A 24,179-nucleotide genomic window follows, 5' to 3' on the forward strand; every position below is an offset into this window, starting at 1 on the left:
CTGTCTCATTGCCCCAGGGCGGGTGACTCACCGTGGTCCAGCAACCACGGGAATGCGGGTCAGGATAGGAGTGGCCCCCGGGACCCACAGCCCTTCCCGGGCCCGGCTGCAGGACGGGATCACGCGGTCAGGGCCTGGGAGGCGAACCCCTGGCAAAGCACCGGGCCCGGGCACTGCTGAGCCCAGACGCAGCGCGGGGAGGGAGCGCCCTTCGGGAAGGCTCCGGAGCTGCGTTCAGCGGAAGGTGGAATTCCGCCCCGGGAGGCCGACACGTCCACAGGTTCCAGCGGAGGAAGCCCTGGCCCAGGGCTTCACCCGAGGCCCTCCAGCGGGGAATCAAGCTCCCGGTGGACTATTCAGGCGATCGAAAAAAGAAAAGCAGAAACCCCGAAGCGCCTTTCTGGTGAGTTCCAGCGCCCAGTGGAGGGGCTGGCCCCGATGAAGTGCCGCTCGGCTGCGCGCGCTGCCGCGTTCCCACTGACCTGATTGCCAAGCCCGACGGCAGGTGCGGTCCTCCCGGTGCGACGGACGCCCCCGGAGCGCGACCCTCCCGATCCGAAACCGACCGCCAGGACCCCAGCCACTGCCCCGCGGCCTCCCACCCCCTTCCACTGAACGCCCGGGTCCAGGGCCCCTCCCCACGACCGCGCACTCCCTGTCCGTAGGGCCCCTTTGCTACCTCAAGGCCAGCCCCTCGGACCCGTTCCCCTCGGACTCCGGCCGCCCCGCTCCACCACGGCCCGCCCCCGGCCCAGGGAAGTCTCGCCCGCGCTCCCCCCACGCCCGAAACCGCGAGCGGAAGAGCGGCGAGACCGCGGCGGCCGCAGCTTCCTTCCCGTTTCGAGCCTGGCTGCGCCCCAGGAGCGCAGCAGAGGAACCGGCCCCTCCACCTGGCGGACGCCGCGCTCGCTCACCGCCGCGGGGTCGTCCGGCCCGGCTGCTCCCCAGCTCCCGCCGCTCCCGCCGCTCCCGCCGCTCCCAGCGCTCCAAGAGCTCCCAGGCGCCGCTCCACTTCCGGTTCCGCGGACGGGGGCGGGGCCGCATCCGGGTCCCGGCCAGGCCCCGCCCCCGCCCTGCACGCCCCGCCCGGCCCCAGGTTGGCTGCCGAAAGAGCCAGTAGCCTGCGCGGCTTGGCTTCCCGCAGCTTCCCCGCCCCCGCGGCGCCGACAGCGCCCGACGCGGGCACCGGCCGACCTCCGCCGGGTGCGTGCGGGGCCAAGCGCGCCTGGAAGGCGTGAAGCGCCTTCACGTGCAGGGCCAGGTTCCGGGGCGCCCGCCGTGCGCGGACGATCCGAGAAGATGCTCCAGATTCGTAGCGTTACGCGGGGTGAGACTGGGAAAATGGACCAGGCCTGGGGTCAATGTTAGTTCCCTGAGCGCCGAGGACTCATGCACACAGTGACTGTGACCACCAGTTAGCTGAGGGGACGAGCGTCTTCTTCACCCACCCACCCGCCTGTCCATTCATCATCCACACATTCATCCACCCACATCCAGCCATTAATCACCCATCCATCCATCATCCATCCACCCATCCATCCATCCACCCATCCGTCCATCCACCCATCCATCCACCCACCCATCCATCCACCCATCCATCCACCCATCCATCATCCATCCATCCATCCATCCACCCATCCATCCATCCATCCATCCGTCCATCCACCCATCCATCCACCCACCCATCCATCCACCCATCCATCCACCCATCCATCATCCATCCATCCATCCACCCATCCATCCATCCATCCATCCATCCATCCACCCATCCATCCATCCACCCATCCGTCCATCCACCCATCCATCCACCCACCCATCCATCCACCCATCCATCCACCCATCCATCATCCATCCATCCATCCACCCACCCATCCATCCACCCATCCATCATCCATCCATCCATCCACCCACCCATCCATCCACCCATCCATCCACCCATCCATCATCCATCCATCCATCCATCCACCCATCCATCCATCCATCCATCCATCCACCCATCCATCCACCCATCCACCCATCCACCCACCCATCCATCCGTCCAGAGAAGGCCAAGTACAGGTCAGGGATAGAAGGGCAGTACAACAACAGCATATCTTGACCTCCTGGCCCTTCCACCTTGTAGGGAATTCAGGCGTGAATCACCTAGATTATGTAATTAGGAAGCGCGGTAAAGGCCATGAGGAAGCCAAAGATGTCACGAAATTATACTGCGGAGAAGGCAGGACCTGAACTCGTTCAGATCAGGGAAGGCTTCTTGGAGCAACTAAATGACCATTTGCGTCAAGACCTGAAGTAAGGCCAGGAGGGAAGAACATGCCAGGCAAGGAGGGTCTTGTTGCAGAGGGACTGAAAGAAGGTCGGCGTGGAGGGGGTGTGGTGATCCCGGCCGGCCGTGCCGAGGCTGACGGACCTTGGTTTTTATTATTAAAGAAATGGGAAGTTCTTGGAGGAAGCTAAGCAGAAGAGAGACACCATAAAGCTCTCTTCCAACTGGAAGTGCCCCAAGAAGGGGTCCTGACCTCTTTTCCCTTAGATTTTCAAATAAAAAAAATGACAGCAGCCGGCACAACAAAAACAGTGCGGGGTGAACGAATCCAAATCGTACCTTTTTTTTTTTTTTCAGATTGGCAAAGTGTATTTTTCATTGTGCCGCAGCGCTTTCGTAACTAGTTTATGTGAGATGAAAAAGGTTGAGAACAGCGGCCATAAGGCGCGTATTGTAAGGAGAGCCCTCTGGCGGCGGTGCGGAGAATAGCCGCCAGAGGGCCAGGAAGAGCCCATGACAGCCGCCCGGTTTGGGCGCACGGGTGGTAGCACCTAAGATGGAGAGTAGTGGACACAAGACATTTAGAGAGTTACATTGTCACGCTCAAGGATGGTCTTGCGCCCTGGCCGGATAGCTCTGTTGGTTGGAGCGATGTCCCTCTACGCCAAGGTTGTGGGTTCCATCCCTGGTCAGGGCCCATACAAGAATCAACCAATGAATGAATGCATCAATAAATGGAACAGAAATCAATGTTTCGCTCTCTTTCTCTACACCACCTTCCTCTCTCCCTCTCTAAAAGTCGATAAAGTTCTTAAATAGAATGGACTAGCGGTGTGGAGGGGAAGATATCAGGTGTCTAAGGGTCATTATTTTTACGCTCAAGTCACAACTTTCATACACATATAAAATGAACACACGTCAAAGATTCATTTCACTTAACAAATGAAGCAATAAGGTGTTACACCTTGTTCGAAGGAGAAGTGAGAATGCTGAAGTGAATTTGCAAACACTGGTCTGTTCATAGGGCAAGAACCAGTTGCATTGCCCTAGACACAGCTAATTTGCATCTCCCTGGACACGAGTTATTTGCTTTGCTGCCTGTCTGCTGCAGGTTAGCAGGTGCCTCTACAGAGGGATGAAATGGTCTGGGCAAAAACAAAAGCATGCGTCCCCTGGAAGCAGCTGACCATCAGGGGCCCAGGGTTCTGTGGGAAGAACGTCCAAAAACCACTTACCATTCTGAAGCCTGGAATATTTCCTTACAAAAAGGTGACTCCTAGCACCTCAGTAGACGCTCAGATAAGGACGCAGGGGGTGAGGATGGCAGACCACGAAGATCGAGGCAGGAGAGGGAGAGCTCAGCTCTGCGCGGGGTCCCTTTGAGGGGCCCGTGGGACATGAGCGGGAGGTCCCAGAAGTCGTGCCAGAGAGACGGCTTTTCAGCTGGGGCTCTGAGGCCGAGCGGGATAAGGACAGAGAAGGGAGGGAGGGGGTCCTGGGAAGGGGGAGGATCGAAGCCAAGGCACAGAGCCGAGGAGGAACTGGGGGCGGGGGTGTACGCACCGGGAACAGGTCAGACAACTGGAGCACGGCACGTGCATCATCCCTCCAGACCGTGCCGTGGTGTGCGCTCTCACGGAGCTCGTTGCTCCATGGACCCTAGGAAGCCTCCCTTTCCGTGTTGTCTCCCATAGGAGACTTTAGGCACCACGGGGGACGGGGACAGGAACAGGTGCCGTGCACAAAGGCCCTGGAGGCAGAGGCTACCGCCTAGGAGCTGTGACCATCAGCTTGCCTTTCTCTGCTTCAGCCTTCCTCTCCGTGCAGCCAACGCCCGCCTCGTGGAGGACAGCGTGTCGCTGGAGTAGCCCAGGGCCTGGCTCGTAGTAGTGCCCACGCCTTGGCACGGACAGGAGGAGAAAGCCCACGAGGCAGGCAGCCCTGCAAGGTATCACCCCCTTACCTAAGTGAAGACAGAGGCGATCAGAGAGGCTGGGCGCCCTACCTGAAGCCACACAGCAAGAGGGAGAGCCCCTCGGCTGGACCCACACGTGTGGCCTGGGGTTAGGATCAGTTGTTGCGAGCACCCGCTTTCACTCAGTTCTGTCCCCAGGCGCCCCACCTCCCCTACCCCCACATCCAGTCCTACTGGTGCAAGACCCTCACCTCAGACTCCAAGGCAAAACCCACTACTGGAGCCTCAGCCAATCAGCACACTGCACTCCTCACACTGATTGGCTCAGGCGTGGGCACGTGCTCCAGCCTGGTCCAATGGGACATGAGCTTCCCGGACACAGGAAGATGCACGCACCTGGCCACCTGCACCAGAAAAACGGGAGGAAGCAAAACAGGTACTTCCCCTTTTAAATGAGCCTCCAGTACAAATCCCAAAGCAAATTCTAAAACCTGATACTAAATTAAAAAGCCAACACAGTGAACCATGAGAACGTGATTGATGAAAGTTGACTTTTATGTTGTAGGACAGTATGCGCGTGATTGTAAGATGCATATGTTTTGACAAGGAACATTTATAAAGTAAGGTACAAGACGAACAAAAACAGGTATTATGTCAAATTATTTAACATCTCGCACATGTGCTATGGACTGACTTGTGTCTTTCCCCTCTCCCCAAATTCATTCGTTCAAGCTCTAGAACCCGGAGTCGTGGTTTTGGGGGGTGGGACCTTTGGGAGGTGATTAGGTTCAGGTGAGGTCAGGAGGGCGGGGGCTTTGTGCTGGGATTTGTACCCTTACAAGGAGAAACCCCAGAGAGCTTGCTTCCCCTCCATGGGCCGTGGCAGCCGAAAGGCAGCCGTCCGCAAGCCCGAAGCCGAGCCCTCAGCGGGGAACCAGGTCGCCAGACCCTCACCCTCAGACTCCTCAACCTCCAGAACCGTGAGAAACAAGTCCCTATTGTGTAAGCCGCCCCGTCTACGGATTTTTTTACGGCAGCCTGGGCTGACTAACACAATGAGAAACATGTGGTTACAGCCCTGGCTGGTGTGGCTCAGTGGACTGAGCTCCAGCCTGCAAACTGGGAGGCTGCCGGTGGGATTCCAGCCAGGGCACAAGCCTGGGTTGCAGGCCAGGCTCCCAGCGGGGCGCGTGCAAGAGGCAACTGACCGTGTATCTCTCGCACACTGATGTTTCAATCCCTCTCTTTCTCTCTCCCTTCTTCTCTCTCTAAAGGAAATAAATAAAATCTTAACAAGAAAAATGTGGTTACTGACATGAAACGCTCAACCGATGAGGCCAACTCTCGACATGCGTGGCTAAGGAGGAAATTGGTGATTTGGAAGCTGTTAGCAGGCGAGAGCACAGAGTCAGAAACAAATTCAAAGCAATCAAAAAAATAAGATCCAGCCTGTAAGTCACATGGCAGACCAACTGAGAGATCCCCGTCTGGACTTCCAAGAGCAGAGATGAAAGAACGGCGCAGAAGTGCCGTCTGAGAACACAACGGAGGAGGAGTCCCAGTCATCAAAGACAGACGGCAGTTCGCAGACAAAAATGCTCTCCGATTTCCCAGGGTGGTAAGTAAAAATGAAAACGTACCTAGAAACATGACAATGAAAACTGCAAACTCACGAGAAGAGAGCAGTCATAAGAGCTCCCGGAAGGAAGCTCTGGCTGGTGCGGCCCAGTGGACGGAGCGCCGGCCTGCGCACCAGAGGGTCACCGGCTCGATTCCCAGTCAGGGCACAGCCTGGGTCATGGGCCAGGCCCCCGGCTGGGGCCGTGGGGGAAGCAACCGATCGATGTATCTCTTGCACATCGATGTTTCTCTCCCTCTCTTTCTTCCTCCCTTCCCCTCTCTCTAAAACTAAATAAATAAAATCTTTTTTAAAAAGCCACTGGAATGAAAGGACAAATGGTCTGTAAAAGGACAATTAGCCTCGCTGCAGACTCGCCCTTTGCCGATGGACAGCCGTACCGCAATGACAGACATTAGCATGTCAGCCTGTGATATGGCGAACAATGTTCCCAGCAGCTCACCGTAGGCGGTTACAATAGTGGCCCTTGTCATGGGCTGAATCGCGTCCCCAGCCCCCTGCATTTGGGGATGAGGCCTTCACAGAGGTCATGAAGGTTAAATCAGGTCACAAGGGTGGGGCCTTGATCCAATAGGACTGGCGTCCCTACTAGAAGAGGAAGAGACACCAGGGATGAGTCCAGACAGAAAAAAGACTGCGCGAGGACACAAGGAGAGGACAGCCGTGTGCGGCCAGGGGGAGCTGGCCCCGCCAAGACCTTGACCTTGGAATTCCCAGCCCCCAGGACTACGAAGAAATAAGTGTCACGGCCTTTTGCTGTGGCAGAATGAGCCGTGGCCACGCCTCTGGCCTGTCACTGTTGTGGTTGGCTCAGCCTCCTCTAATAGAATACCACAGACCGGGTGGCTTTTTTATTTTATTTTTTTTTATTTTTAGGGAGAGGGGGAGAGAGGGAGAGAAACTTCGGTGTGTGGTGGCCTCTGACACACCCCCACCTGGGGACCAGGCCCACCGCCCGGGCCTGTGCCCTGACGGGGAACCCAACCAGCGGCCTTTCGGTCTCAGGCCAGCGCTCAGCCCACTGAGCTGCACCAGCTGGGGTGACTGGGTGGCTTTTAACAACCGAAATTTATTTTTTTATGGTTCTAGAAACTGAAAGTCCAAGATTAAGGTGTTGGCAGATTCAGTGTCTGGCTTCCTGGTTCACACATGGTGACCTTCTCATGTGTCCCTACATGGGGGCGGGGGGAGGAGTTCTCTGGGGTCTTTTCATAAAAACACAAATCCCACTCATGAGGGCTCTACCCTCAGGCCCTCAGCACCTCACAAAGACGCCACCCCCACCCCCATCGCACGGGCATTGGGGTTCAGCGTCAGGTGTGGCTGGACGCACACACTCGGTCTGCGAACGTGGCCTGACCGAACTGTTCCTCCCATCAAGAGGCAGGTGGGGTCTACTTCTCTGTCCTTTGGAACCCAGGCTGGCCCTGTGACTCGCTCTGATCAACAGGCTGTGGAAGATACGACGTTGTGTGAGTGGTGGGTCTGTCCTTTGAGACAACGCGTTGGTTCTGACGTTGCTGTCTTGGGAATCTGGGGCAATGCTGTGTGAAGGCCAGTCCGGCCTGCTGGAGAGTGGGGGGCGGGAGGGAGCGCGGAGGCCCCGGCCGAGAGCCGCGCCAGCGAGGGGCCAGGCCCTTGACTGAGGCCACGGCGGGGCCGGGGGGGCTCCGTCCCCAGTGGAGCGTCCGGTGAAGGCCGTCTCTCCAGTGATTCCAAGCAAGACCAGCAGAAGAACTACCCAGGCTGCTCACTTACCACACTGAGAAACAATAACCCATTGTTGTTTTTCACCAGTAAGTCCTGGGGTGGATTTTTACCTAGCAACAGACAAGAAACCAGAGCAAACAGTGATCTTTGAGTGGATTGTGAAATCAATTTGCTGGGTGGAGGGGAGGCAGGAGTCAGGAGAGAAAATCTAAATGCATCTCGTAGTAAGAGTTCTGGTTATCTACCGCTGCGTAATGACCCGCTCCCGAAGTCAGGAGTGAAGGCCACCGGTCTTTCATCGTGCTGGCTGTGCCGGAGGCCGCAAGACAGACGGGGCACAGGGTGCGGCTCAGCTCCGCGTCCGGCGGAGCCTGAGCTGGGGTGTCGTGATGCTTGGCCACGGCCGGGGGACTGGCCGGGGGACTGGCCGGGCTGTGCGCCTCGGGTGGGTTCTGCCTGCTGAACGAGCGTTTCACTTCCCCTCCTGTCATGTCTGCAGGGACCGGAATGTCCAAACTGGCTCCTCCGCTTGCATGTCCGGCACCCACAGCCGATGGCAAGAACACGCGCCGACCGCACGGCGGTCTCAGGGCAGTGGGGCTTCCTATACGAGTGGTCGATCTTGGAGCCAAAGCCCCCCGAAGCCCAGGAGCGGGCGTCACGGTGTCGGAGCTCCCCAACATCGCAGCAGCTGTATTCACTGGGTCCAGGTCCCTGGGCCAGCCCAGGCTCGAGGGGCGGGGGTAGAGCTCCCCTCTCCCCGAGGAGCGAGGAGCTGGCGGCTCTCGGGGCAGCCTGCCGCTTGCGGCGCTGCGCCGAGTCTCAGCAGCCGCGGCTGGCAGGACAGATGCCCCGACCACACAGGTGGCAGCACGTGAAACGCTGGCGCGGACAGGACCGCCGGGTGTGCGAGGGCCGAGCTGCGGCGCAGAATGGCCCCCGCGGGCGGCTGCGGCTGGAGGCCCGCGCCGGGCTGCATTCCATCCCAGAAGGGGGCAGAGAGCCGTGCTTCCCGGGTCTGAAGACCGACCGTTTATGACCCAGAGGGGCTCTTATTCAAGTTTGCGACAGAAAACGTCACACAAGCGCACAAGTGAGCGGCAAAGCCTCACACGTCCATCATTCTTCAAAAGCTGTCAACCTACAGGGTCAGTTTTGTTGGATCTATATCCTGACCAGTTATTTGAAAGCAAGTCCCAGCCCTGGCCAGTGTGGCTCAGTTGGTTGGAGTGTTGTTCCGTAAACTGAAAGGTCGTGGGTTCGATTCCCAGTCAAGGCACGTGCCTGGTTGCAGGTTTGTTTCCCAGTTGGGGTGCGTGCAAGAGGCAACCAATCGATGCTTCTCTCACATGGACGTTTCTCTCCCTCTCTCTAAAGTCAATCAGCATGTCCTCGGGTGAGGGTAAAAACAAAAAAGACTAAGCGAATCCCAGAAGAGGCATCGTTCCCCTGTAAATCGCGGTGACAGCTTTCCCGTGCGCCTGGCCTTTCTGTGGCGGTCACAGTGACCCCCTGGGCTCATCAGTACACACCGCTCCCGGCCTCCCCGTGGAAACGGCGGGCAGGGACTGGACCGCCAACTTTGACTTCGCCCTTTCGGGAGGTCGGTGGCGGATGTCGGGGGCAGCAATGCTCAAATTCTTGTGTGCCGCGGAGGAAGCAGCAGGCCGTGGCTGAAATGGATGACCGGGAGGACGGAGAGGCCCCCCAGGCACGGGCGACAGCAGGCAGGAAGCAAGCAGAGGGAGCAGGGAAAGCCGCCCCTCGGGGCCGGGAAGGCGGGGAGGCCGCGGGGGTCCACGTCCCGGGATGCGCAGATCTGCTCACTGTTGGGGGATCGGCGACTGAACTCTTCGGCCCTGTTGGCCGTGCCAGGCTGCAGTTCCAGTTATGTTGCTTTTATTTAATTAAAAACATTTAAACATTTTATTGACATTGATTTTTATCTTTTAACTAAAAGTATTTTCTTGAATTGCTTTTATTTCAATTAATGAGACCATTGTGTTTCACCCGAGGACATGGACGATGAGAGCTTTAAACCGGGAAGCCACGGTTGCCAGCTGTCCCTCGTTGGGCGTCAAGAACCGTGTTCTCTCGGCTTCAGGAGACGAGGCGCCAGACCTCTGGACTCGGGCAGGGCCCCCGTCCGGGCGCGGTTTGCCCTGCTGCCCCTGACGCCGGCTGCTCATCGCAGACACTCGGTCCACTGCGCAGGAGCAAGGCACTCAGCCATGGGGATGACGCAGGTCTCCCGAAAGCCAGGGCTCCCGGCTGCCCTGCGGCCTCCAGGGCCCAGGGGACATTCCTGGCACGGCCTCGCTGGGGCGGAGCTGGTGTCTCCTTCGGTCCCACCTGTCTCCCCAGCCCTCCAAGGCTCTGGGTCTTCAGTAAGCGACAGTGAGATCGCCTCTTAGCCCAGCAGCCTGCCGCCCGCCCTGTTAGCTAGCGGGTGCTCTGCACACTGACGTACGATGAACTGTCCCCAAAGTCAAACCCACTGGCCCACCAGGGGACATTTCACTTCGAAGTGCCCCCCGCTTCCCTCTGGGTCACCCTCTGCCGCACCCCGTGGCGGCACGCGGATGGGCCCGGGCCACGCCTGGTGCCAGACCCCAGCACGGACTGCCGGTGCCTCCCTGCTCTGGACTCGGCACCCTCTGCGTGACATTGGGCATCCTGGTCCCAGGAAAGGGTAGGTCTCTCGGGGACATTGCCTGGTCTACCTGTCCTTGCATCTCCAGAAGAAGGATGTGACGGTGTAGTGGCCTGAATGGCGGCCCCCACAAAGACGTCTCCGCCCAAATCCGTGGAACCCAGGAATGTGACTTTACTTGGAAAGGGGCTCTTGGCTGATGTAAATCAGAACGTTGAGATGCGATCGTCCTGGATCACCTGGGTGGGCCAATGACACGTGTTCTTGTCAGAGACAAAAGACAGGATGCACAGAGGAGAGGCCACATGGAGACAGAGGCAGAGACCAGAGGGACGCAGCCACCGTCGGCAGCGGGAGAGGGGCACGGGGCACCAACCCTGCCTGGTGACGGTACAGCAGGCCTTGCAAAGGTGCACAGGGTCAAGGACACAAATAGCAAAGTCACCAGCCGCTCAGCCTCACCAAGGAGCTCCGCCAAGGAAACAAGCGTCGGAGGTACTCAGGGACGCGCTAGCTGACGCGCTGGTCGCCAGAATCGCAGCCGAAACCGCAGGTGGGCGTTGCCGTCCTGCCTGCGAAGGACACAGGGGACACAGGGGGCCTGGCCCACCCCTAGACGGAGACAGGACTCGGAGAGCAAAAACCAAAGAGCAGAACCCAAGCCCCGAAATCACCTGAAAGCACACGCTGGGAAACTGGAGACAAGACACTTCAGGGCAGCAACCACGTGGCCGAGGCGGCTGAGCGAGGGTTTCAGTGGCGGGCGTCCGTGCGCAGAAGGCCTCCCGCCCTGCCCCCGGCAAACCAGGTAGAGATGAGCAGTCCTACAGGGGACGGCTGAGGGTCCCCAGCAAGCAAAACTGCGGAACATCATACTGTCCTCGGCTATTTCTCAGCAGACTTTTTCTTAGAGACATAAGTAGAATCACGAAATCAAGTTTTAAGGAAGCACCTGCACATTAACCACACAATGACAACGTGTTTGCTGACGCGTCTGTTTCCGGAAGCTGTGGGACGCCCCAGGCCGGCCTGGCTTTGCCAGGCAAAGCCCAGCATCAGGCGACGAGGCCAGGCAGCAGTCCGTGGCTTTCACTCTCGCCCGCCCTTAGGCCCGAGAACGGGGGCGGTGTGTGTGTGGGGGGCGGGGTGGCAGTCAGGCGGCCCTGCCTGGAAACGGAAGCCGGAAGCCGGGCAGGCACAGGGGCCAGAGGGGAAAGCGCTCGGCTCCGAGGGCTGAGCCCGACAGGAACGAGCCGGAGTAGGTCAACCACGTAAAGCAAGAGCCGGAGTAGGTCAACCACCTAAAGCAAACCGGTGTCATTTGGAAGAGGAGCTCGGCAGCCCTGGGAGGACAGATGGGAGAGGGAAACCGCGGCGCCCACCCAACGCAGCCCTGGGAGGAGGGGAACGTCAGCCACCGGCTTTGTGCGTCCCCGGACCCAGAGGTGCGGTAGGGGGAGGTACCCCGTGGGCTCAAGCATCAGCAGCCCCCCCATCCCCCACCCCCAGTGCCCGCAGCCCACCCAGAGCCAGCTTCCAGCCCTGCCGTGGGGGTGGGCCGGGGGGCACGTTCCCTGCGCGCCCCCTCGTTGCACTCGTGTGACTCGGGGACCTGCTCTGTGCTCCAAGCAGCAGGCCCCCGGTTCCCAGGAGCCACGTGTTGGGAGGCACGCAGCTCCGGTGCTCCCTGGGATCACACAACAGCAGCAAGAGCAAGTGGAGAAGCGTATGTGCCCCCCAACCCCCGTCTCTCTGGCTCAGCCCACCAGGGCCGCTCTCGGCCACCAATCTGCGGACGGGGGTCTGCGTGAGCCCCTGGTTTGCCAGGGCCTGGCTCCCCCTGGGACTGAGGAGACCACGCCGGGGCCTCCCAAGCTGGGGGCGGGGGCCCCCTGGCCTTCTTGGCAGTGTGCCTGACCCTCCTGCCACCCTCCGGCTTTCTCATCCAACCAGCTGCCCTCCCTGTGGGACTTCCTCCTGGGGACAGGGCCTCTGTGCGTGGGCGGGGGGGGGGTGGGGGGCAGGCCGCACACAGCGCAGTGACATCTGGCTCTCGCTCGGGCATGGCAGTGGGAAAGTCTTCAGTACTTTATTGAAAGAAAGCAATAAATAACACTGTGATAAAAAGAGTTCAAAAGTAGACTGTACACACTTTGTTACATAATCTGGAAGGTCACAGAAGATTAATAGAAAAACAGAGGTGACGGCGAATTGTACAAGCCCCTCGGAAGCGGGAAGCACGTGTGGAGACAGGCGTCCCTGTCTGTCCCCGCGTGGCTGCGCGAGAACGGACGCGCCATGGTCTGCACGCCGCTCCGCAGGCTGTTCCACTCGCCGCTTAGAAAGTAAAAGTGCCACCTGGTCACTCGGACCGTCCAAAATGGCTACATCATAAAATCTAAAAACATATGACTGGGTCCATCCTTTAGACGTGTTTGCAAACAAATGTAAAAAGATGATGTAAGAAAAGTAAGGCCTTTATTATTCTCAGGATCTCGCGAGTCCTCTCTGTGCCCCGAGGCCTCTGCGCTGACCGGGCGGCCCTCCGGGGTGGGCCCTCATGCGGGGGTCTCGGGGGAGAGCGGGACTGCAGGCTCCCCCCCGACTCCCCCAGGCCGCGGGGCCGCGGCCGCGGAGGGGCGCGCCGGTCCTGGAGCTGCTCCTCGTGCCCTGGGGACCCTCCGCAGCCCCCGGAGAAGCCGGTCGCCGACGCCGGATGTGCTCGCGTCACCGGGTGGAGCGCCCCTTGCCGGAAAAGCACAGGGAGGTCAGCTGTTAACGGACACCCGTAACTGCTGGACGTCAGGGCTGCGTATTTCGAATGATTGTTGTGCAGCGAGGTTACATTCCAAAGGATGATGCACTGGGTCAGGGCAGTTTTACAAACGCAGTAAAATCCTTTTCTCGGTCGTGGTTTATTATTAAAAAATTAAACAATGATAATTACAATAAATGCATAATTTACAAAAGCCCTATATTTGTTCATAGGATTTATACATACAAGCATTACAGTACATTCATTTGAAAGACTAAAATTAGACATAAGAACATGAATCAATTTAAAAGGATATTTATAGCCTGGATATACATGAAAAAGTAAGTAACTATATAAATGAAGGAATAAGTTTACATAAATATAAGAAACATTAAATTCTAAAATATTTTCTTTACGGTAGTCATGAATTTTTCACTAATTAAAAACTCTGTAATAAAATATCTCAGGGTCCATATCCCCAGTATGAAGAGGGTGCAGATCCATGAGGCCCAGACACCGCCCGGCAGGGCCCGCGCCGCCGCCGCGTCACCTGTAGAAGTAGTGCGGGTACACTGGAACACAAGCAGAGAGGGGCCCCGTGAGACCGGCAGCGGGGGCAGGGCTGTCCGCCAGCGCCCCCGTCCCGGCCCGGCCCCGCCCCGCCGGCCACCGCTGCCTCCCCGGTCCGGTCGCTCTCTGAGCCCACACACAGCAGCGAGGGCTGTGTGTCCCTTGACTGACTACATTTTGGCTCATGTCTCAAAGTCACCAATTTAAAAAAAGATGACAAGTCCAATCAACTGTTCCAGCTGACACAGGACAGCAGGGCAGAGCAGTCCCCCTCCAGCTCACCGGACGGCAGGCGTGGCTGGGCTTGGGCCTGGGCCCACCCACCCCCGAGGGGCCCCCAGGAACTCATCTCAGTGACGGCAGCACCAAGGCAAGTGGCTTGTCTCATTCAAGAACTGCATCCATGCAAAGCCAGCCAGCACCAAGGCTCGGGGACTAAGCCGGCACCCTCCCACATGTCAAAATGCCAGGGACCGGCGCCCAGGGCTCTGCGGAGAGCCGAGCCCGGGGCTCCTCCGCTGTGCCTGCTCTCCCGCCCCCCCCCACCCCCCACAGCGCGCATCAGCAGGCACGGGAGGCGCGCCAGCACTCCAGCTTAAAGACGAAGTGGGGGCGCCCTCTGTCCCCTCCGGAAACGAGACCCGCTGGCCTCCCTGCGGTCAGCTGGAAGTACGTGACACCAACACCACCTTACGGGTGCGCGGCAGCCCGTGCGTCTGCGTTTTTTAGGTCCCTGAACTCACAGCAGCCCACAGCACTGCCTGGACGCTCGCGGAGGAGCCCCGCGCAGGCTGCGGGCCGACGCTGCCCTCTACTCACCCGCAGGGGTCTCAGCAGGAGTACGTCCTGACTGTCGCCGAGTCCAACCTCTGCGTCCCCGACACACTGCCTGCTGGACACCCGCGGGAGGGAGCGTGCAAACACAGCATGCGGTTAGTGCGGCCACCACGCGAGGCCCGGACACACGCTCCTACAACAGCGTCTGCGGAGGCTCCGGGGCACCTCTGAGTGGCACCAGGCAAGCCCGAGACAGGCGCCCAGGTGTCACCAAGCACAGGGTCCCTACGTGGCTCTTCACCTCCCCAACAGCCCCAGGAGCCACGCAAGTTAATTCCAAAAGAGCCACGCGGCGTCCAATGATATAGAAACGTCACCGTGGGCTTCTGTGCACATGACAACTACTTGTTGTGGGAACTGCGCTTCTCCTGCCACTGCCTGGAGGAGCTGAGCGGCCGACTGCCCTCTGAGGCTCGCACACGCCCTCCACGCACGTGGCGGTGCGGACCCAGCAGCGCTGTGAGCGAGGTCAGAGGGCGAAGGCACCCCCACAGGCAGCCGGGGGCGCCGGGGGCGAGGCCAGAGGACGACGGTGTGTCCCGGGCTGAAGGCCAGCCCCGTGGCCCTGGGGAGTGGCGTGTGCAGTGCGCCGCTGGGTGGCCGAGCCGCACGCTGCGCGGCCCCACGGAGGAGCCCCAGCTGCTCCTCGTGAGTCGGAGGGAGAACACGCACAGCCGGCACTCGCTGTTCCCAGCTACACGCGTGCCCGCCGTTTACACCGGGACATGCCTCGCCCCTCCTGCCGCGGACGAGGACGGGCCAGCGTCACGGGGCTGCCCGCGCGAAGGGGCCGGAGAGCGGCAGCCGCCCGCCGGACGCTCCCTCGCCCCGAAAGCGAGAAAACCGTCGCTTCGCCAGCAGTGCCCCTGGGTTATCACACGGGGTGGGAAGTCATCTCCCACGTGATACACTCCCTATACCTTTCCTAGAAATACATACACATTTTTCTTTACCAGAGAATACTTTTTTTCACTGTTTTGAGAGAGAAAGAGAGAAGGGCAGTGGGGAGGGGGGAGAGAGAGACACAGATGGAAGAGAAGCGCCGACGGGCTGGCCCCTGCAGGCGCCCAGACGGGGGAGGGGACCCACGGTCCAGGCGTGTGCTGTGACCAGGACTGAACCTGCGGACTTTCGGCTGTGGGACGACGCGTCGGCTGGCGGAACCACCCTGGCCAGGCCTCTAAAAATATTTTTAATCTCTCTAAACTCTAATCTCAATATTGCTGTTAACAGTAAACAAGAAAACAGGAGTTGTAATGAGGAAAATGGAAATGAAGCTATGAGAAAATAAGAAAGCACTCACGCTATTTGATAAGCAGAAGACTACATGACAGACGAAACTGATAAATATTACCTGCTATTTGGTATTGAAAAATACCAAGTATTTTCCTTGAAAGAAAAATACTCCTTCGTAAAAAAGCTACCAGCTGCCCGCCCAGTGACTCCTGCCAGGAGCCGCAGCTCTGAGGCGGCTCCGCTGCCCCGCGAGCCGGGCCCCCACCCCCCGCAGGCGCCCGGCACTGCGGGGCCCCCGACACACACGCTGCTCCGAGCTTCACACGGGCGAGCGAGGCCAGCCCCCAACTGCTGGCAAAAACCACAGCAGGGCCACTTTTGACTGTCCCGGAGCCCAGCCCCTACGCCAGCAATGAGAGCGGAGTCCCTCGTGATGGGGACGCGACCGCAGAGGCTGAGACAGGCCGGACGCCTGCCGGGACGGCTCCTCTCACCATCGTCCCCGAAGTGGCAGAGCCGGGCCGTGCTGGCCATCGAGGGGGGCGGCCGGAGCCGAGGGGCCTGCAGGTCAGCCACAGCCAGCTCACCACCAGCGGTGTCCCTGAAGCACAGCCACAGGCCCGCTGCCACCAGAGACGACCCCCCGGCTCGCCTCTGTACTCATCGTGACATGGAGTGGCAGGAACGGGCCGTAGCAGGGACGGAGCGGGGAGCAAAGGCATAGCTCCCGGGGGGCACGCTGTGCTGCCTGCGTGGGCTCGGCCGCCATCCCGGGGGAGGGCGGGGAGCCGCCACGCCCATGCCCACGCCCACGGCCACCACACGCCTGTCTTTCCAAGGGTGGAGGCCACCCTGCACGCGGAGGACACGCATAGCGGCTGCATCAGCTGGGAGAACATGAATGTTCCACTGGACAAGAACTTAAAAAAGAAAACCCTATCATTCCCAGACTCCTACGAACAGATGTTAGGACTAATTTCAAAGCATTTACCCCGGGCATGCGCAGCACTCAGACGCCTCACACCGTGCCACACAGGCCACTCGCGGTCACACCCCGCGCGCCGGCGCCCGCGGCCCACGTACCGTCCAGCTGCGCCTTCTTTGGCTGCATGGAGGGCGAGGACAGGGAGGAGGGGACCCGGAAGTTGGCAGGGAGCGTCTCTGCTGAGCCAGCCGCCAAGCCTCGGACGTCCTTTGGTCTAAACTTTTTTCTCCAGGAAGGGGCTCTCCTGAAGCTTTTGTCGTCGTCCTGGTCGATTGGAGGACAGAAATCAAATGCACGATCAAGGACAAAAACGTGCAGCTGGGTTACCAGCCCTTTACGACGACGGCGGAGCTCACGGCTGTCTTCAGGCACGTCCGCACCCCCGTCTGGACGCCCCTGTGACCCCCGGCCCCGGGGCGGCACTCGGGGCGGCATCAGGGGGTCCCGGCCAGCGGGGGCCCCTCCTCCTCTCGGTCCACGTCTCACCTCTTGTCTGGCAAGAGCCACCTCCGTGTGTGTGAGGTAACGTGTTTACTTGTCTTAACAGGAGCTGTCCAGCTGCAAGCCCTTCTGCCCTGTGCTGGGACAGAGCCAGCCAGTGCAACAATAAACCCAAGTTTTAAGATCCAATGAAGAAGAGGATAGAAGTGCGGCCCTAAATGAGTCGGAGTTTTTTTGAGAAGAAATTAACATTTTGTATGTGTTCTTAAACGCACTTCTGAAACATTTTCCTGAAGGACCGGCTCTGGACCTGGGACAGGATGGCCAGTTGTCCCCAACGTGCACCTGAGAGACAAGGACTCTACTCTCCGGCCATAGCCAATGTGTCATGAAAAGCATTCTTGAGGGGCATCAAAAGTTAGCCAAAATTAGAAAAACAGAAACAAATATGTCTTACTGAAAATAGTTTCTTAATAGCTCATCTGCTCATAAAATTTTAAGAACAAAGTTTTAACTTGAAAAGCAAAACCATCACCCACCTGGGAGGGACACCCTGCCTAACTCGAAGGCTCGCACAAGGACGCCGTGACGGACGCTGAGGGCGAGCGCAAACGGCCTCAGGCCGGACACGTACCTCGCTGAACCGCCTGTCGGTCCCCAGGGCCAAAAGGTTGTTGAACTCCCTCTCCAGGACAGCACGGGCCTGAAATCACAACGAGCAGCACCGGCCTTCACGCTAACCTGAAGGGCGCCCACTTACCACACCTGGCTTTCAACAAGGGCTTTTAAAACCTTTTAAAAAGCCTTGAGTGCTCTGAGCCGGGGTTTGAAGGCGGAGCCCCGGGTGGGCTTCCGGGGAGGGGTGCCCACGGTCCCTTGGAAACCACTCAAAGGCCTGCTGCGGTGCTGGGCCGGGGGGCGGGTGGGGGGCTGATGGGCAGGGGACTCAGATCTTCTGCCGAACAAAGCGTCTCCCGATTCTGAAATAAGCCCACGCGTCCAAAGGAACAAGAGCGGCCACGCACAGAAACAAGCACTAAAGGCTCCTGCCCCTGCGAGAGCGGGGCCTACGCGGCGCGGGCGCGCATGTCACGTGCCAAGCGCCCGCTGCCCTGCTCGCCAGAGGGCTCTCAGGCTTGCGACAGACACGGGGAAGCACGCGGACAGACAGAACGAAGGGGCCAGTCTTGCTGATCTGAACCGTCCCATCCCACGTGAGGTGTGGACGGAGGGGGCGGGCCGTCTGAAGGCTTGTTCTGCTCCGTCGCCGTTCCAACGCCGCGCAGGCTGCCTCGGTTGGGGGCCCGGGGGGGCGTACCTGGGTGTTCTGCGTGGGGATCTGCAGCAGCAGGGCCAGCACGCTGAAATCGAAGGTCTCGTCCAAGGCCATGAGCGCGCCGTGCACCCCGCTCTCCAGGAGGTTGTTGGCGTACTCCTTCAGACCGATGGACAGGACCCAGCGGATCACGCGGTCGTTGCTCCACACCAGCACGTCTGTGGGGACAAAGGGGCGATACCAGTGACCTCGGGGCTGTCCTCACCATGTGCCCCGGAGCACAGGACAAGGGCTCCCGCACGGATGCGGACCCTTCAGACCCTGGCCGCCAATAAGTGTCAGGAGCACCCGAGACGCTGTGGAGGGACGACAGCCACCTGCTCCCCGAGACGCGACGCCTTGGCCCGCCCAGGCTCACGGGCCGCCGCCCCAGCGCTCGCTCGTCGGGGGCCCGAGGGCGGCTCCCGCGGGCACGCGCCATCCAGAGGGCAGGAGACGCGGAGGCGCCGGGATCGGCAACCGACCAAACAGATGAGGGCCCAGACGCCTGCCGGAGCCCGTCCACTTGCACACAGGACCCTGGAAGGGTGTCCCTCCGCCTGCGCGCCACACTCGGCGCAGCGTAAGCCTCTCACCTGCGGTCGTGACGCTTTTTTTCTCATTTCATTTTAGTAAAACGCGAAAAAACTTATACGATCTGAAGAGAAACCAGAGTATATTCTCGTCTCATTTTAAAAAAAGAGCAACTTAGAGATATTGTCCCGCATTCTGGAAATTTGAAGGGATGGCCTTATGTTAAACAAAACAACAAACTATTAAACTCAATAAAAATACCTCTAAAACGCAGAGATGATCACCCATTACTTTAAAAAACCGCTTCTGTCAACTGTAAAAACATTTGAAACAGGCAGACAGAATAAAGGAGACCCAGTCACCCAGGCGTCTTCCTAAAGCCCTTTCTGGATAGAGGGCACCCCCGCCCCCGAGTGTGAACACCGGCTCCTGGCTGCGCGCGGGGCTCACGGGAACGCACACCTGACCCGACTGTCCCTCCCACACCACGGGAGGGAGCCCCCTCAGACACACTCTCGTGCTCCGTTTCTTTCTCAGGAAGAGCCGGGGACAGGGCAGCCCTTACAGGGCTTTGATGAGGATGAAATCAAGTAGCCCGGGATCGGAGGGGCACCCCAGCTCCCCTCAGAAACGCCTCCGAATTCCCGCCCCTCCCGCTCCCCCCGCCCCCCGGCTGGCGGGCTTGCTCCACGGCTCCCTCGGCCCCGGGAGCAGGGCCCCCGCTCGGTTCTGCGCTTCAGTCCTTGGTCCACGCGGCAGCGGTGCTCACCCCTCAGTTGAGGGAGGGAGAAGGGTGGGCTCACGCCCACCCTGCTCTGCAGCTCTGACAGCGCCTCTGAGCGACCCGGCGCCTGTGTCGGCACAGCAGGCGCACCCCGGGGCGCACAGGAGGCCCCAGGCTCCGGTGCTCTGGCTGCCCTGAGAACTTGAAAGGCCCCCGCCCCCCGAATGACGCCACCCCGCCACTTAGAGCCGTTCCTGATTGTGTTTCACACAGGAAGTCGTGGAGGCTGCTGATCCACTGGGAAGTAGAGAGATGCTAAATCAATTAGACATAATGTACTAGCCTTTTATTTCATTCTGGCTTTCTTCTCTTTTTCTTTCCAGTTCTTTCCGGTCATAATTTAACCTTCGTAGGCACATGATTCCGCACTGGAAACTGTTTCTATTTATTAAAAAAAAAAAAAAAAAGGTATTAAAAAACTAGACAAGGCGACAGCCCAAGCCGCAGCCGACGGGCGAGCGCCGCGGCGGGGCTCACCTGTGGAAGCTGTCGACCATCTTGAGCTGCCCGCGCAGGTCCTTCTTGGTCAGGTGGTCCAGCATGCGCGCGTCCACCAGGCACTCCATGAAGTAGCTGCGGTACTGGGGCAGCCCCAGGCTGGGCAGCCACTCGTTGCCGATCCACTCGTGGTTCATGTCCCCGTAGGCGAGCGTCTGCTTTCAATGACGGAGCGCAGTCAGCTCAGAAAAAGGCCGGGTCACAGGACAGCGTAAACAATCTCAGACCGGGCGTCTGGCCTGTGACACTGTCCTGAAGGCTCCGCTAACTCAAGGACAACATTCTTCTTTATCATTCCAGAGTAATTTGCTCTCCAGTTAACTACTTTGTGAATTTGTTAGTAGAATTTTATACAACAGGAATCATATTAAAAATCTATGACTCAGTTGTGCTCCTAAATTTAACTCACCCACCGACCCGTAACGAAACCCTGACTGCGCACGACCTCCCTGGAGCAGTGCTCACGCGTAAGAGCTAAGGCCAGAGAGCGACCACGACTCATGAACAAGTCTGAAGGGTCCATTCAACTCTGCTCATTAAATATATACCCAGCTGGTTTTAATTTTATTAACATTTTGTTTTCTAAATTTTCGCAATAAAACTGATCCGTTAATTTCAAGATCAGTTTAAAAATTAACTGAAAGTTTTAAAAGAAGAGCCCTGGCTGGCGTGGCTCAGTGGCTTGAGTGCCGGCCTGCGAACCGAAGCGTCGCCTGTTGGCTTCCCAGTCAGGGCACAGCCCGGCTGCGGGCCGGGCCCCCAGGGGGGCGCACGAGAGGCCACCACACATGGATGTTTCTCTCCCTCTCTTCCTTTATCCCTTCCCCTCTCTCTGAAAATAGTCTTTAAAAAAAAAGCTTTAAAAGAAGAGACAAGAGCAAGAACTGATGGACTGAAAAGAGGAGCAGACCAACGCCCAGCAGGAAGCCCCCCGGCCCCAGGAAGGACGTGGGGGCCCACAGTGCCCCCGCCCCAGCCTGGTGGGCATTTTATAGGACGTCCCACAACTGCAAGTGCAGACGGGTCTCTCTCCAAGACAGACAAGTCTCTGTAAACAGAGAATAAAATCATACAAATTATGTTCTCTGACTTCAAAAAAATTAGAAATCAGTAATAAAAAGGGATCTGGAAGACTCTTAAATATTTGGAAATTAGCATGCTTCTAATAGCCCAACGGTCAAAGAAGAAATCCAAAGGGAAATGAGAAAATGTACTGAATTGAGTAAGTGAAAATATATTTAAAAATTGCAAGACACAGCCAAAGCAGTGCCTTGAGGAAAGGTTATAGTACTAGATACTCACACTATAAATGAAAAAAGGTCCCAAATCAATAACCTAAGATTCTACCTTAAAAAACTTGGAAAAAAGTAAATGAAATCCACAGTAAGCAGAAGGAAGGAAATAAAAGCAGAAACCAATGAAACAGACACCAGAAAAATAACTGAAAGTGAAACTAAAACCTGGTTCTTCGTAACCATCCCATAAAACCGTCTAGCCCCTCACCAGAGAACCCCAGAGAAAAAGAGGCGACACGGCGCCGATGCTAAGGACGGACCAGGGCCCTGGCCGAGCCACCCAGCGGGTCAGAGTGACAGCCCAACACGCCAAGGTCGCAGGTCCGATCCCCAGTCAGGGCAAGACGAGAATGACCGTCGAGTGCGAGAATGAGTGGAGGGGAACAAGCCGACATGTCCCTCTCTTCCTTCCTCTCCCTCTAAAACCAATTTAAAAAGAAAGGGGACGCTGGCGCAGACCCCACAGGCCCTGAAAGGGTTACGAGGGAAAACCACGAACAACTCAAAACAGCTGAGGGGAAGCGGCAAGTTTCCAGAAAGACGCTCTAGGAGCCACGCGGGGAGATGCTCATGACCTGCATCGATTAGAAGGCGAATTTGTAGCTACGAACCTTTTCACAGACAAAATCACGACCCTGAAGGGCTTCACTGGGAACCCTACCAAACATTCACAAGAAAATGTTAGTTCTGAACAGTACAGTATTTCACGGCATATAACGCACACTTTTTTTGCCCTAATTTTTGAGGGAAAATTAAGTGTGCATTCTACATGGGTGTAACATTTCCACGCCATGGGTATAAGAATCCCATGTATAATGCGCACAGAACGTGGATACACATCACACATGGCGACACGCGGCAATGCGAGAGCGTGAAGAAGAAATGCCTAGTTCATTCTCTGAGGCCAGCACTGCCCTGAAATCAGAACCAGACAAATGTGCTACAGAAAACTACAGACCGATATCCCTCACAGATGCAGATGCCAAATTCCTTGCAAAACAGAAGCGAATCAAATAAGTGAAACGTTGAAACAGTAAGATACAAGTGGAGTTTCTCTCAGGAACTTAACAGTTGACTCAACATTTGAAAATCAATGAAATTCACTCTATGAATGGACTGGAAGGAAAAACCACGCATCATCTCAGAGGATGAGGCGGGGGCCTTGACGAAACCCCTCCTTTACGGCGGGCTCGGCCTTCTCGGAGCGGGAGAGACCGCCTCCGTCCGAGGGGGGGCATCTCCCCAGACACCGCGCCACCACCCTGACGCCCTGACGGGGAAGCCCAAACGCTCCCCCGAGAGCAGGAGCAGAGGCAGGGGCCCGGGCGGCCTTTGACCAGCGAAGAACGCTGAGCAGGAGGATGGCACAGTCTCAGACCCGCTGAGCCACGCTCAGGCAGGCCGCTGGACACCAGGTCAGTGCCCAGAGATGAACTGCATTTCCAAATACTCACGTGAACTGAAAACTGAACCTTTAAAAATAACCAAAAACAAAAATAACAATATCATCAAAAACCATGCATGCCTTAGGGATAAATCGAACAGCATACGTGCAAGCTTCGTACAATGAAGTAGCAAAAAGCACGTGATGTGTATGAGCACACACGTCAGAGACGGAGTGACGTCCTTCAGCCCGAGAGACCGGCCGCACCCCCAGGAGCTCCGGCCGTCAGGGATCCGTGCAAACAGAACTCTGCCTCCCGCCACGCCCCGTCTCGCAAATGTGGCCTCTTGTCCCGTTATGTAAACCAACCAAGCTGGAAGGAATGACTCACACTCCAACAAGAACGCTCAGATTCTAAGAGGAAAACCCCCCATGTGCTCTCAACACCCATGACCGGGAGACGCACGGAGCGGTTTCGGACACCGTCACGGCCCCAGGCTCTTCAGCCTCAGGCCTCACTCACGCTGCAGGCTGGACACTCAGAGCATGAGTCGCTGGCATTGTTTTCTTAAATGCGCTGTGCACTCTTAAGCGGGCACAACATGCAGCGACACTTCTAAATAGAAAACTCCACGGAAGTGGACCCCTCCTCCTGTGCGTCTACTCACTCCCTCCTCTACGCACGCTGCTGCGTGGTCAGTGCCGGGTCCCCGGGGCTGCGGCCCAGGCTCCCGGGCAGTGCTCGCTCCCGGGCTCTCTCACGGCAGACCCACGGGCGGCGGCCACAGCTCGATGCAGCCCGCTGACCTCTGCTGACTGGGGGATGCCGGCAGGGGCCACGGCTGCCCCGTCCACGGCTGCGCTTCTGGCAAGCAGCGGTCTCACGGATACATGCCGACGTGCCCACTGACCAACGCGCTGGCGGCTCTGCCCATGCCTCGCCGCGCCCCTCCCCCAGGGCCAAGCGCGTCCCAGACGCGCCCGGGCTCCAACGCCAGCCGTCGGGGGCCACACAGGAAGGGCAGCCGCACCCGGCGGTGTCACAGGCACCAGCAGGCCCCTTCCCCTTCCTCTGGTCTGGAAGCCGAGTGGCTCCACTCGTGCCCAAGGCCGACTGTGGGCCACGCCGGCCTGACAGGTTCGGCACGCCCTGCCTCAGGTGTCCGTTACGAGGAGCAGGGGTTCAGCCTCTTCCCTTCAGTCTCCGTGCTGCTGACGCAGGGAGCTTCACATGGAAGGGAGACAGCGCCCTGCTTCCTAGGGCGAAACACGCCGGTACCTTCGAGAGCAGGAGTGCACCCTTTCTGATTTGCTGACGGCCACGGCTGGCCCTGCAGGGGGCACCTCACTGGGGTGAGGGGT

At 58.3% G+C, this 24,179-nt stretch overlaps 1 protein-coding gene across 6 annotated transcripts in view; it reads right to left on the minus strand.

Moving 5' to 3' along the window:
* Nucleotides 1–13,359: 13,359 nt before the first annotated feature.
* PPFIA1 (PTPRF interacting protein alpha 1) overlaps nucleotides 13,360–24,179 on the minus strand; it is a 76,461-nt gene continuing 65,641 nt past the window's right edge. For 4 of the 6 annotated variants that reach the window (XM_054570759.1, XM_054570761.1, XM_054570762.1 and 1 more), the window contains 7 exons: nucleotides 20,118–20,293; nucleotides 19,924–20,021; nucleotides 18,326–18,501; nucleotides 17,642–17,710; nucleotides 16,665–16,830; nucleotides 14,328–14,397; nucleotides 13,400–13,510 (listed from right to left, as the gene is read on the minus strand). In XM_054570759.1, the coding sequence (XP_054426734.1) occupies nucleotides 14,339–14,397; nucleotides 16,665–16,830; nucleotides 17,642–17,710; nucleotides 18,326–18,501; nucleotides 19,924–20,021; nucleotides 20,118–20,293 (744 nt within the window). In that variant the 3' untranslated portion in view covers nucleotides 13,400–13,510; nucleotides 14,328–14,338. Of the gene's footprint in view, nucleotides 13,511–14,327; nucleotides 14,398–16,664; nucleotides 16,831–17,641; nucleotides 17,711–18,325; nucleotides 18,502–19,923; nucleotides 20,022–20,117; nucleotides 20,294–24,179 lie in introns of all 6 variants that reach the window. The other 2 variants (XM_054570760.1, XM_054570758.1) reach the window with 1 other exon arrangement.

This window comes from Pteronotus mesoamericanus, unplaced genomic scaffold (assembly GCF_021234165.1).
Source record: "Pteronotus mesoamericanus isolate MK-2021 breed Mesoamerican mustached bat unplaced genomic scaffold, CSHL_Meso_final contig_214, whole genome shotgun sequence".
Taxonomy (NCBI): Eukaryota; Metazoa; Chordata; class Mammalia; order Chiroptera; family Mormoopidae; genus Pteronotus; species Pteronotus mesoamericanus.